Source organism: Fragaria vesca, linkage group LG5 (genome assembly GCF_000184155.1).
Source record: "Fragaria vesca subsp. vesca linkage group LG5, FraVesHawaii_1.0, whole genome shotgun sequence".
NCBI classification, from domain to species: Eukaryota; Viridiplantae; Streptophyta; class Magnoliopsida; order Rosales; family Rosaceae; genus Fragaria; species Fragaria vesca.
In genome coordinates this window covers 1,506,316-1,520,522 of record NC_020495.1, presented here as the reverse complement: position 1 = coordinate 1,520,522, position 14,207 = coordinate 1,506,316, and the positions used below count along the sequence as shown (strand labels likewise).

The 14,207-nt window shown below is 38.2% G+C and overlaps 1 protein-coding gene across 1 annotated transcript; it reads right to left on the bottom strand.

The window, feature by feature from the left end:
• Positions 1-4,184: 4,184 nt before the first annotated feature.
• Positions 4,185-8,170, bottom strand: LOC101311382 (UDP-N-acetylmuramoyl-L-alanyl-D-glutamate--2,6-diaminopimelate ligase-like). Its single transcript, XM_004300750.1, has 6 exons — positions 6,346-8,170; positions 6,056-6,172; positions 5,651-5,826; positions 4,926-5,071; positions 4,617-4,836; positions 4,185-4,531 (listed from the first exon to the last, which is right to left on the bottom strand). Exons 1-5 carry the CDS (start codon positions 8,168-8,170, stop codon positions 4,818-4,820), a joined length of 2,283 nt encoding a protein of 760 aa, XP_004300798.1. The 3' UTR covers positions 4,185-4,531; positions 4,617-4,817.
• Between the last annotated feature and the right edge of the window lie 6,037 nt (positions 8,171-14,207).

Below are 14,207 nucleotides of genomic sequence, written 5' to 3'. Positions count from 1 at the left end.
TGTACTCCTTGTCAACTTCCTTTTCTTCTTCACAGAAATGATAAAACTAAAGGGTTTTTGTTGTTCATAGTTTATAGGTTTTGAATAGAAGTCCTCGACACAGACGTGTCTGGACTGGTCACTGTGTTTGGTTGTTGTTCAAATGCCATGTGCAGCGTCTATAACATAAACTGATATAAAATGTCATTCTACTTAAGTTGAATGTTTCATCCAGCCAAAGGTGTTTCCTTATTTTTCTTTTGTTTTTTTATTTTTTTATCCAATTTTCATGTTAATCTAATCGGAGTTTCATTTCAGTCTTGGTCGACCTTCTTGCACTCCAAAATAAAGAGTAGATCAAGGTTGACGACCATAATTTCGATCCTAGCTGGTCATTAGTGGCAGACAAGCAAGTATGCAAGAGATTTTGCTACACAATCAAATAGTGTTTCCAGAGAATTTCAAGATTCACAGAACAGATCAACAGTTTGACAAAGAAGTAACAGGAATACCAAATCATATCCAAATCTTTAAAAGGAGAATTCACAATCCACTATTCCATTATCTCAGATTCTCGGCAACAAGGATAAACATCTACTTGTCAAGAAGAGTTCTCCTACAGTGAGATTGGGAAAGGAAAGTTTGATTCTAAATATCAAAATGATCAAAGATATAAAGGACAGAAGAAATTGCACTTGATTATTCCTTGCTTTGGAACAACCAAGTACAGACAGCATTCTATAACAAAAGTTTGACTCCTGTCCATTTTCAAAACGTTTTAGTAACTTGTACTACTTACTGAACACATTACCCTCTTCAAGGTTTTCTTTTCGAAATGCTTGGAGTGTACCTTGAGGTTTACTAATAGAACGATTCAGAAAATTGTTGGAAACATAGTCTTCAGGTACAGAATAGCTTCCTCCACCGAACATTTTGGCTCCATCATTCACCCTCAGATCCCTTGTGTTCTTTTCATCTCGAGGAAGATATCTGATACTTGCTTGGCTTGGAAAGGTGACACCAAAATCCATACCTTGATGAGGTGCAACTGGGAACCTAGTTCCAATACTTGAACTAAGGATGCTTTGCCTATTGATATAGCTCACATTTCGGGGCCCTAGTGGAGCAATGCTTCCATTTCTTCCTTGGTGACTCATGCCTGTGAAGTTTCCATAATGAGAATTTACTTTGAGCATTGTGTTTGCGTTCTCATTGTTCATCGCTGATCTGTTTCCAGCAACTGTTGGTTGAATATAATTATATGAGGAATTACCAAGGATATGACCCTGACCATAGGACGTAGTTAACACAGAGGGTGATGTCAAATACATGGAAGAAGCTACCTGACTGGAAACATTGGAAGAAAAACTTGGCCCGTTAGGTACTGTCAACCTCACTCCTCTTTCTATTTCAGATGATGCAACAGGTCTAACATCTCGAACACAATCAACTTGATGTCCGATCCGTGGTTGGCAATTAGTGGATTGGGCTCTATCTTTGCCTTTCAAAGGTCTCTCCAAAGATCTGCAACTGTAACTTTCAGGTCTTATGCCTAATAGATAGTTCATCTGATGCTGCCTCTGGACATTTATTTCTGTGGAACAGGACTGAAAATTTGGCTTGACAAATGAACCAAACTTTTCCGCTGGTATCAAGGCTCTAATGGCTTGGCCATTATCAACTTGTTCTCCAAGTACACTATAGCCATTATCACAACCAGTTGCTTGATTGCTTCTAGCAGTACCATCCAAAGATCCAATGTTATATTTGTCAGCTCTCATGCCGGACTCAAAGTTGCTTCGACATTGCACTTGAACATCCGCTTCTTTAAAGTTCTTCTGATGCTGCGCTTGGATCGTCCCCTTGAAGTTGTTATGATGTCGTGCAAATACATTATCCTCCAAGTTGGTGTCATACGGCACCATAACATCTTTCCGAGAGTTATTTTGATGATGAACCATAATATTTTCTTCAAACTTCCTTTTGTTATTCACTTGTTTGTTCTCTTCAGAGGTGGTGTTCTCAACGTATTCTCCATGTTGCACTTGGAGGTTTTTCCCTCGAAAACTTTCGTCTCTCTGTTCATGCGGTGGAAGAGTATCATCCGCCACCAATTTTTGCATTTCCTGCCTCATCCAATGTAACAATTTTTCTCTTGTCACTCTAAGATCCTCTAATAAGGACTCGCTGAATCTTTTAACCTCATCCATAGCAGCAGGCTCGTAAACACTGGTTTTACTCCTTTTTCTACTGCCTTCTTCATAAGAATCCCTCTCTGTGCCATCATGAATCGAACTTTGTTTTCCACTCCTTTGGGAGAGCACATTTTTGCCTTTCCAAGACCTGGTTCCGACCTCAGTATGAGGATTGCTCTTGACATTCTGCTCAACTCCATGAGTTCCATTTCCTTCATCATTTTCAACCGAAATCAAAGAGGAAACCAGTTTATGCTTCTCGAGGGCCGCCTCACTACTTGATTTAGATTCATCACTTGAAGAATCATCATCATTGTCCTTCCTCCTAAACTCCCACCTCAGGCTCAGATCACCAGCCATGATAGAGCTGGGTGACAACAGATCTGCGTTGCTTGAGGCACACTACTTTACGGCTAACAACACGACCACTCACTACGGCTTATTTCGAGATCAAGTTTGGACATATGGCTATCTAGAAGTTGAAATTTCCTGGCATCTTTCCTTGCTTTAATTTCTCAAACCTGCAGAATGAGAAGCCGATGCAAATTTGAATGAATAGCTGGTATTCAGATAGACTAGTCATCAGAAACATAGCTAAATCAAAATCAACACTCAACAGTACAAACAGCCTCAATATACTCATGAATGAATGAAAGGAAAAAGAAAACTAGCAGAAATGTAGTTACTGGGAGAAATTTTATCCAGAAATGAATATAAAAATAAAAAAATAAAAAACATGGTATGGAGTTAAATTGCTACAAGCCTCCATTCCTACAGAAAGGGCACATTTAATGCAAATGATCAAGAACAGCAATCAGATTAAGAATCACACATCTAACACAAAAGCTACAACAGCCATGGAAGACATGCACAGAAACCTACCTTTCTGATCAATCACTTGCTCAAGAACACTAATCTGGGGATAGTGATCAATAATCAAATTGCAAAAATCACATGCAATAAGTAACTGAGGTGAATTAAACTCCAATAACCATCAGAGAAATGCAACACCAAACCATTAACAAAACACTGATATGCACAATCCAATAGAATCTCCAAAACCCAGAAACATGATCAGAAAAGCTTGAAACTTTGGAATTATATAATGATGAAATCATCAACATTAGTATGAAAGATAACAAAAGACAAACCATGAAGGCATCAGTGGATGAAATGTTGATGAAAGCATGAACTTTCTCTGCTCACCCCAATCCACAACTCCATATGATCAAAAGTACCTTTTGGCCTCAGACTATTGTCACTATATGATATCTCATTCTGGGTCTTTTCAGAAGGAAATCAACAATACCTGTGGGATGTGAGGAATGTTAATATGTGTGTAGGCACTGTTTTTGCTCAGTGAGTTGAGGGAGAGAAGTGAGAGAGGAAGTTATGGTGGTGTTTCCTATTGGGCATTTGATATTTCCTATAAATTCAATTTGGTACAGGAATTAACATTATGGAGGTGGGTAAATGGCTCTGCGTTTGGTAAGTGAATTGTAGTTGATATAGCAATAGGTTAATGATTTTCTGAACCCATATTCATAACCCCAACAATTCTTATCTGTCTCCACCAAACCCCCCTCCTTTTCCTTTCATGATGATGGCAAGCAAAGTTTGCATTACCTATAATTTCTCCTACCTTTGCTTTCAGGACTCTCCTCTTCATATCATGTGTTTTTAATACCCTTTTTGGGCTGTGAAATAACTGGAAATTCTTTTCATCTTTGGTAGGAAAATCCTCCTTTAGGAAGAAAGTAAAAACAAATCTGAGCCAAGTTGACATAAAAGGGAGCGTATCTGATGCTGTACTTTTGAAATTGATTTAGCCATACTAGTATTCACCACAGGTACATGCATTGAGCCAATAACTAATCCAACCCACAGGTACATAGCTAATCCAAAGATTGTAACTTTTACCACGGCAATGTGTATAGGTCGATATCAACTTTTATCCGAATCCGAAAATTATACGACATTTTAACACTATTTTGCTGACTTGTTTGTGATTGACAGATATAGGCAAGCGTTCAATGAAGACATGCTACAGAAATGAGCCATTGCAGCATAATCAGCTTCATGGACCAACCGATTGATCTTCAGTCACCCCAACAACAAAGTTCTCATGAATCATGACCATAAGCACTGGTCCATACTGCTCTTTATACAGAAACACATTATATTTAAACTCACTGGACCAAGTGGAATATAAGTGCCAGGATTTCAGTTACAAGCAGTACAGTCTACAGATACATCTGCCTACCAAAATTGTACCTACAAGGCTATAACCTTTCAAGGGTGAACATTTTCAGCCTTCTCCAAAAGTACACCCCTTCTGAGAGCAAAAGCTCAGTGGCCTGCAAAAAGAGAGAGTTAACCTATAGCATTTGTATTTTAAGAAAATATACATCGCCTAATAAGACTACGTAGTAGAATTCATACCGTTCTTTTATAACCAAGAAGCCACTATCTGGCTGCCTTCACACATATTCTACATCATTTACTCCTACAAACCCAGAATGATACACTTGGTTCACATGTGCTCGTGTGTTTCCAGCAATAATCGCCTAACCGCAACCAATAGCGTGTGTGCATCATGCTCTCTGAAACTTGCCTTTACTCACCTACTCCTTTTGGAAGAAATCAATGACTCTCAGGTAACCTGGGGAAAACAAAGATTAATGAGAATATAGTTCCTGTTAAGAACAGGAGACAAACTGTGCTTCAAAAAATGCAATACAATTAACCTACCTCCATGGGAATTCACTTGTGTCAATTCCAGCTTGGTGAAGCTCATCAACATACTGCAATGCCTCTCGACACTCTTCCCTGTCATCGAAGAACTCTTTTTTGTCACCTTCTATCTGATACGCTTCATGGCCTTTACCGGCAACAACCTGGAGCAAGGCAACATAATCAAAGAAAAATAAAAGGAAGGGTACAGTTTATTACTCATTTACCACAAGCAAAAAATAAAGGAAAATGATTCAGAATCTCCTTTTTCATTATTATTATAGTTGTAGAGTAATCATACTTTGTTCACTGCATTCCTGAATCTTATTTCTTTCTTAAATTGGTTAGATTTGTTAGTCATTTCAACTAACGTACTTTCAGAACTAATGACGAAAACAACTCTGCATCTAAGGAAAGTAAATAAACACAAATAATTAAGAAAACGGTCCGGATTCAACATTAAGAAAAAATAATATAAGATATATTTGAAATGCATTGACAATATAAGATATAGGATTTGAAATGGATAGACGCACATCCACTTGAAATAAAACCCAGAAAAGAAAATTCTTTTTCAAATACATTTAATCCAAATGTTTGTGTTGTTGAAATTTCAAAAGTGTTTAACTTCTTTCCAGTATTAGAGAGAGTGGATATATAATTTGGTGCTTCTTCTATCCTACTTTCTAATGTTTATACATAGATCCCGCACATGGAAGTAGATTGAGGCTTCAAGAACTTACAACCACGTCACCTTCCTCACCCATGGCAACAGCACACCGTACGGCCACTCGTCTTATATCATGCAGGAAAATCCTATGACCATTTGGAAGAGGTGGGTAGTAATCATGCTCGCCATGTTTCAAGTACTCCTGCATTGTCCATCCTATCCCAGACAGCATATCATCCAAGATGTCCACTGATGAAGATGCAAGTGTAAGATTTAGGATATCAAATCTGATCTTACAAGCCTAAATATCATAAACTAGCTTTTTTAAAAGTCATGAACCCACACAGACCATGCCTAAATGTATAGCCACACAAAGCATATGAAAACTGCATCATCTCATATTGTTTGCTTAACATGAATGGTAGCATGCAAAAAAAAAGTTAACATAGTTTTATAATATGAAGTTTGCTGCACATACATGGATCTTCATTCTTTGGATTGTCAGACGTCAGTATTGTCACATCACTTTTATCTGTTGCAATTTTCGCCATCATTGGTCTTTTTCCTCTGTCACTCTCCCCAGGACAACCGATTACTTCACATAGAGCACCAAAGTCGGTCAGCTTAGAGAAAACAAATATTACATTTACAAAAAAAATCTATCTTTTAGATGAGTACTTAGAGGTTGCCAAATTATTGACTATCGCATCAAAATGGGAATTCGAGCTTTAGAACTGAAAATATATAATAAAAAGTTAAGAAGCATACCGGTTATAATTCTCCTTGTACCAAGCTCCCGTACAGAATCCAGTAGCCTAGACAAGGCATCAGGAGTGTGAGCATAATCCACAATCACTCCAAACGCCTGTTCCTCGTCTATCAACTCACACCTCCCTGGAACAGCATCAACCTCTTCAATTCCCCTAACAATGTCTTCTAATGGTGCCCCAACTGCAATCCCAACTGCTACTGCAGCCAGTATATTGTAAATGTTATGCCGTCCAAGCAACCCTGATGATATCTCCAATATACCATTGGGAGTATTGACTAAAACCTGTGTCTCAAACAAGGAAAGTTCAAACTTCAAGGGATAGACATCTGCGTTCTTATTCTCCATGGCAAAGGTCACAACTGGAACATCCGGGTTCCCTTGTGAAATGAAGAACGGTGCATTAGGGTCATCAATGTTGACAATTTTCCTATGCCGTTCTGGATCAACCATCCTTGAAAACAACTTTCCCTTTGCCTCCCTATACTCCTCCTCAGTCACATGAAAATCCAAATGGTCCCTCGTCAAATTTGTGAAAACCGCTATGTCAATATCAACTTCATCACACCTAGACAGAGCTAGCGCATGAGAAGTCGCCTCCATGACAACTGCTTCTGCCCCATTATGGAGCATCTTGGCCATCATATTTTGAACCATAACAGCATCGGGAGTCGTATCAGGCGAGTCCAGCTTGTTATCTCCATGTACATAATATGCAACCGTGCTCAACATCCCTGTCCTCAACCCCATCGCTTCATACATCCCCTTTATCAAATACGCAGACGTAGTCTTCCCATTCGTCCCCGTTATCCCAATCACAGACATATTCTTCGACGGATGCCTATAAAACGACGCAGCCAATGCCGGCAAATCAGCATTGGTATCCTCCACAATGACCAATGCCTTGCACCCCAAACTCTCCTCCATATATATCTCCTTACTAGCTACAACAGCAACAGCTCCCCTCTTAATAGCCTCACTCAAATACAAATGACCATCGGTATTTCTCCCAACACAGCACACAAACAAATCCCCGGCGCTAACCACCCTCGAATCATGCTGAATTCCGGTTATCTCCACCTCTAAATCACCATACACCGAAATCGGCACAACTTTACTTTCATCCAACAGCTCAGCTAAGCTCATTTTAAACTTCGGCTCCACTATTCTAGCTCTAGTTTTACCATAATTATCAAAATCCATATCAAACAAAGAACTCGAAACCGAAACTTGTTCATCCAAATCACTCACATTTGAATCCAATTTCGCTCCTCCTTCCTCCTCCGAATCCTCACTAACAACCCGGAGCCCCTGAAGCGCATCGATCTCCTCCAAGTCCACCACCTCCTCCGCCTCCAGCTCCTCCGCCGCCGCCTCCGCCTTACGGTTCGGCTTCAACAGCCCTTGCTTCACAAACTCCTTCCGCTTCAAGGCAATAGCCTGGTCGATGTCGCCGAACAGGTCGTCGCCGGAGCTAGGTTCAGCTCCGGCGGGACCCTCCGGCGGATCCTCGACGTCGGCGATGGCGGAGAGCATGGTGTTCTGGTGCTTCTTGAAGTCGGCCTCCTGGAGCTTCTGGTGGCGGGAGGCCTGGCGCTGGATTTGCTGGAATTTCGAGACGCCGTGGCCGGAGTCCTCCGGGGCTTCCGGCGGGTCGTCGTCGGAGGGGTCCGGGTAGTACTTGCCGTCCGGGCCGATTGCGTGGAGGGGTTTGAGTGGGCGGGGAGAGAGGGAGGGTCGGAGGGCGGCGAATTGGGGTTTTAGAGAGAGAAAGTGGGGCTGAGGAGAGAGAAAGTGAGGGATTGAGAGGAAGGTGAAGGCCATTAGAGACTGCAGTGAAGAAGTTGCAGAGTGATAGAAAGGTTTAAGATTTTGGAGGGGATAGGGAGGTTTATTGCTGACGTGGCGGGTCAAATTGATTTGGGCCGGTTTTACCCGTTTTAGTTTTGGGTTTTGAATTTTGGGGTTTGAAGATTTGGGCCGGGGGAGTGGGAATTGTTTGGTCACGAGGTTTTTGAATCGAGAGCAATAAGGTTGTCTTACCCGCCAAGAGGCGGCAGCTTCATCAAGGCTGCTGGTTCTTCCGAGTGAGGTGGTGGTGGACTGGTGGTGGTGTGGTGGTTTCGGCTTTCAAGACGGTGAGCGTTGGAGCCTTGGGTGCATTATCTTAATCGGTTTTATCGTGTGGAGTTGGGACTGCTTGGTATCTTTGGTAAAATGTTATTCTCTGGCTAGGACGTACTTCATCAAGGAGTCCCAACTCTTGGAGAAAAATGATAGTTTCATGTTTGGTACAAGTGACATGGAGTAAACGAAAAGGAACCGTATTACTCTATCTTTCGAAAACGGGTAATAGGGTTTACTCTATATTGCTCATATCAAACATGAAAAGTGAAACATTTTTCCTTTCATAATCCTCAAACCGTGTAAACAGACTATAGAAATGGAGAGGTCATGTGTACGGTTAAGCGTTTGATTACTTCTAATCTGACCAGACCAAGCTCCTTCCTCGATGTAGATATTCTAGATACATGAAGTTTCTCCTACCTCTTTCTTTATGTTCATTTTCAAAACAAAAATGTTTGAAACTGTGTGAAAACATTACAATCGCGTAAGTTCTATTCTTGTTATTTTTTAGTATATATGTAACTTCCAAGTTTCCAAAACTTCTCCTCGTGTTTCTTCTCTCAAACAACGACTTTATTTAACTTTGCAATATCATCATATGTATAATTCACCAACGAATATGAATTAGATGTTGATTTTAATTTATTTGTATATTGACCTATATATGTTGCATGACAATAATATAGGGGATCCACTTGGATAAAGACACAATCATATTCTAAGTGCAGGAATAATAGACCAACAACATGCAATAACTGGTAGCTAAATCAGTTTTTCTTCGTTTCTCTTCAAGAAAAACAAAAATTAATGGTATAATGTACTAATCTTTTCGTTTTTACAAAGTAGATAATGTCATTGCAAACGCGTTATATCACCGAAATTAATAAAAATAATTATCATATAACAAGCTTTTATGATGTCGTTTCTAACACAAGTACTCAAAGATGTCGCATATTACAATCACTGATTGTGGATGGTCATATGTCAATTGTCATACATATATATCATCCATATCACCAACAACCCCCTATTATCTAAGATTTGTTACAAGTATACATTTCTAGACAAGCATTGACCATATGCAAGAGTTAGAATATACAAGACTAGGCTATTGTTTCTTATTGTGTGAACAACAATAACAATATTGCTTCATCCGAATTTTGATGCCTCAATTCGTTCTGTTGCCGTCGTCATGTGGTTGTTGGCACACTCCCTAATTTGGCCTAACTCCTAACCCGAAGTTGCCGACGAATTTGATGCTATTGCCAATAGTAGCTAGCTCTATATATTAAACATCAATATTCTCATTATATATGATTCCCAGACTTTTTCTTCTTGATATATATGATCATAATCATAGACCGGATTCTACAAGTATTTTTTGTTATCTGTGTAGGGTGTGTATGTTTATGTATAATAGTATAACAATATATTGTTGTCTGGTTCTCGTGCATATATAGCCAAATGACCAAATCAATAGATTCGATCGATCTACTCAGGTATACAAATAGTTAGATTCATAGTGAAAACCATTGCCACAAGGCCCACAACGGTGAAAACTAGCTAGGCAAACATATTAATATTATGTGTCGTATGTCTAGAGGACAATTATATCGTATTTACGAGGTCGTTTATGATACCTACATGTATCTATCTCATACATACATGTATATATCTCATATCTTTATTTACATGAATTAATGTTATTAGATATGTTATTAGATATGGTACTGAATCATAGAAGGCGATAGAGCTATCTTCAATTGATTGCTTTGATTAGTCATCCCCATATCTTCCATGCATGACCGGTTCTCGTTGGAATGGTAGAGCTATATATTTGTACGTAGAACTGATTGGAGCCATTAGTTTTGATTGAGCCAGAAAGAATGTCTTTCCCTTTGTATTCAAATTTGAGCGGTTCATCGTTGCCTCGCGAATATGAACTTATTAGCCAGTTGATTATGTTCTCAAGTTTGGGACCATCCCAATTTTGTGGTGTGGCAACCCTCGACAGCTTGTTCGCTAGCTCATTTTGAATCCCTCACAGCTGCTGTGAAAATCACAGCTTTGGTTTCAATTAATGGCATGTAGTCTACAAGTTTTATAGGAATAGTAGAGCGAAATGAATCCACGATGGCCGGATTATTTGGAACGCGTACCTCTTACATACTAAATGTCTTAATCGCCATCCGACAAACTTACTTCTTAATTATGAGATCGCGATATCTCTCATTTTTTATTTATTTGATATATACATTTAAAACATTCAAGAATAATATAAAAAGTCAAAGGTATTAGATGAGAGTGTGAATCTCTATATGTAATATCTAGTTCTACTACGTTTTCACATTGTGATTTTGTATTATTTAACATTGATAATATATAATTTGTAAAAATGTCGAGATATATATCTATTTTGACAATTACAAGTATTGTTAAGAGATCAAGTATATCTCTATTTTGCCATGTGTCTATGAATAACATAAAAACTAATGTAGAATAATATCTTGCGCGTTTATTTAACAATTGAAGCCAACAACTATACATACAAGAAAACGATATTTATAAATTGAGTTATAGGCCATAATTTATTTGACAGAGAAATTTATTTACGTGGAGTAAGATGAGCATATATGTGACACTACACATTCAAATATGGAGGTCGATAAAATTTCAAACATTGAGATTTGAGAGCCTTAACTATTTCTGACAACAAAATTGACCGGAAATACGAGTTCTCTCTGAGTTTGTTTATGACAGTGAAGAAGACAATGCCAAGGCAAGTAAGTCCAGCCTGCCAATCCCGAACGCTCACAGTGATGTGAATTCGAGGGCATCGAAATTTGAAAAAAGAAGTAAGACAAAGATTTCAAAAGCTTTCAAGCGTGGAGACAAGTAAATCAAATCTGGGGAAGGGGGGTGCTTCACAATTTCATCAAATTGACAAAGAACTTAATCAGTGTATTTTGTCACCTACGACGACAACACTTCTATAAAATACGGAAATGCACCCTATTTCATGTGAAAAAGAGTTACCATAGAACTAGTCCCAATCCCTGCCCAGAAAATACTGCAGCTTTTCATGTTCTTACATTAACAGTTACAAGTCAGAGCTGGTTTTTTACTACTAGTCATAATGACTGAATTTGGTATTCCACAATCCACATCAAATAAGCGTAATGACGAGAATTACCATCTAACTAAAACATGCAATTGTTCTAAGTGTAGTTCTTACGAGCGTTTTTGCCTCGGAAAAAAAAAGATCTAGCTCAATTTGACAAAATATGTAAATATGTGTTCGTTGAGAATCTTCGACATGGAATTGTAAAATCATGAACTATAATGTATAATGTTTTGTTTTGTGTTCTGTATTGAACATTTTAAACTTATATTTATGTCGGTATAATATACATGATACAATGTAGAAGATACAGCATTACTTATAATAATGGCTGATGAGATTGATCGGTTATAATTTCTGGTGAGACTTTAGAAAGTCTCATTTCAATCAACACCCATTTGGCCATTTCTGATTCATTTACGTTGTTTTTAAATGTGAGGGGTGAATGATTTGGACCTCATGAAAAATACCTCCAATATCTAATTTAATCTCTTCCATTACAATATGGTTTTCCTTTGCCAATTGATGAATTGATCCTTTAATCAATTCTTTCTGGTAGACCAGAAAATCTTATGTTAAAAAAAATCCAAACACGTAACTGACATCTCTCTGTCTTTGGCTTAACGTGAAGAGTGAGAGAAAGGAAGGAGGTGATGGGTCTCTAATGACCGTTTGAGAGAAGTGGGAGAGAAAGCAACTAAACTTATTTTTGCGTCAGTTGAAAGCTTTTCCAGTTTCCTTGTCAATCTTCAATCTTCAATCTTCAATCTTCAATCCTCATCTCATCCTTGGTGTCATCATTTTTTTTTGATGAAAATCCTTGGTGTCATCATTGCCATATTGCAATATTATCAGTCATTTTCACTATAAATCCCAACCCTCCTATCCTCTTCTTCTCCTTTTTCTCATCCCACATTGAATTCTCCGATTAATCCTTCTTCTTCTTCATGACTTTTCAAGCTTTCATTCAACATTAACTTTTCATGTTACAAATTCCAAATTGGGATCGATGGGACTTCAACAAAGTCCTTTAGCTAAAGTTTTAAGCTTTCTCTGCTTTCTGTCCTCTACTCCTCTCCAACCACAAAAGCCTTCCATTTTTCTCTCAAGCATTTAAGCAAGTTCTTCTTCTTGACTCTTCAAGCTCCCCATTTCAACATTAAACTCTTCTGGGTTTCTTCTTATAACTTCAGTTTGATGCTCAACATTTGATCTTGGCTTACTACTTCAACAAGACAACAAGTCATTGAGCTAAAGGTTTAAGCTTTCTGTGTTCTCTCTCCTGTCCAACCAAAAAGCTTCCATTTTTTGTCTCAAGAATTGAGCAGGGTCCTCAAGTTGATTGTTTCAGGTACTTCTCTCTCTCTTTTGTTGTTATGATCTTCCTATGAGATATTTATGCACTTTTCTTTCTGGGTTTTGATGTGTTAATTGTTTGGCAAATTTTCATGTCTAAGAAACTTCATCCAGAAACATACAGAAATGCCTACTTTTGCTAATTATGGTGATTGGTTTAGTTCAGCTGATAATCAAATAGGACTGAGATGGAACAGCAGCTAAAATTTGGGTAACACATAGTTAAGACATTGTGGCTTGACTTTCCTCTTTTTCCTCTTTTGTTCTCTGAAGTTTCATTTATAAGGGAACCAGTTTCTTTCAAGTGCCTCATCTTTCTTGGGAAATGAAATTCATATCCTCCATGGCTTTTCTATCACTCAAATTATGAGTCATGACTTGAGGGGTTATGTTCTATCATAAAAAAAGGCAGCCTCAGTTTTCCTTTTTTCTTCAGTAAACAGATCTTTATTAGGTGTGTTTTGTTGAAGAAAACACATGGTGGGGCATATGGACAAATACAATGCATAAAAAGAGGACAAGCTAAACAAGACAAATTAGTTATACAAAATGTAGACAAGACCCCTCTTCCTCTCAAGTACAGACCCACTTTTTTCTGTTAAACCTACATCATACTCTATTGAGTCTATTCTAACACATCCATAATTGAAAGTTTAATTAGATATTTATAGAAGAATAGAGTCCAGAAATAGATTTCTTTGTGCTTGTATATGTGTTTGGATACTAGAAAGCTTTGTCAAAGAATCTTAAGTGCAATTATGTTCTCTAATCTTACACTCCATGGCAAAGAACAAGTATGCAGCTTTGTATGCTATGAAGTTTCTACTTACTTCTTAGTTTGATGCTGTAATTTTGGTGTTATCTGTTATAGGCAAGCTCTCATAGTTCAGTTATCATGGCAAGGATGACACCACCAAAGAGCCCTATGGTATGTGAGAAGTACCAAACAGGTTGTATGTGGCGTTTATATGGCCTCTTCGACTTTCGCCAAGGTCACTCTGATAAGAAGCTGATTTCAGATAAGAGGCATTCAAACAGATTTGGTAAGAATTTATGAATCATCTTCAACGATGGGAACTGCAAGTCCTTATGAGCTGCTTTTACTTCCCCAGCTACCACATCTGATAAAATGATAAATCATAATCGCTGAAAATACTGAAAAAGATACCATAATGAAACTTATTCGGTTGTTTTATGATCCTCATTATTCATGCATTTTTTATTAAACTGTAACTGGTTCCTATTCAATAGGATCAA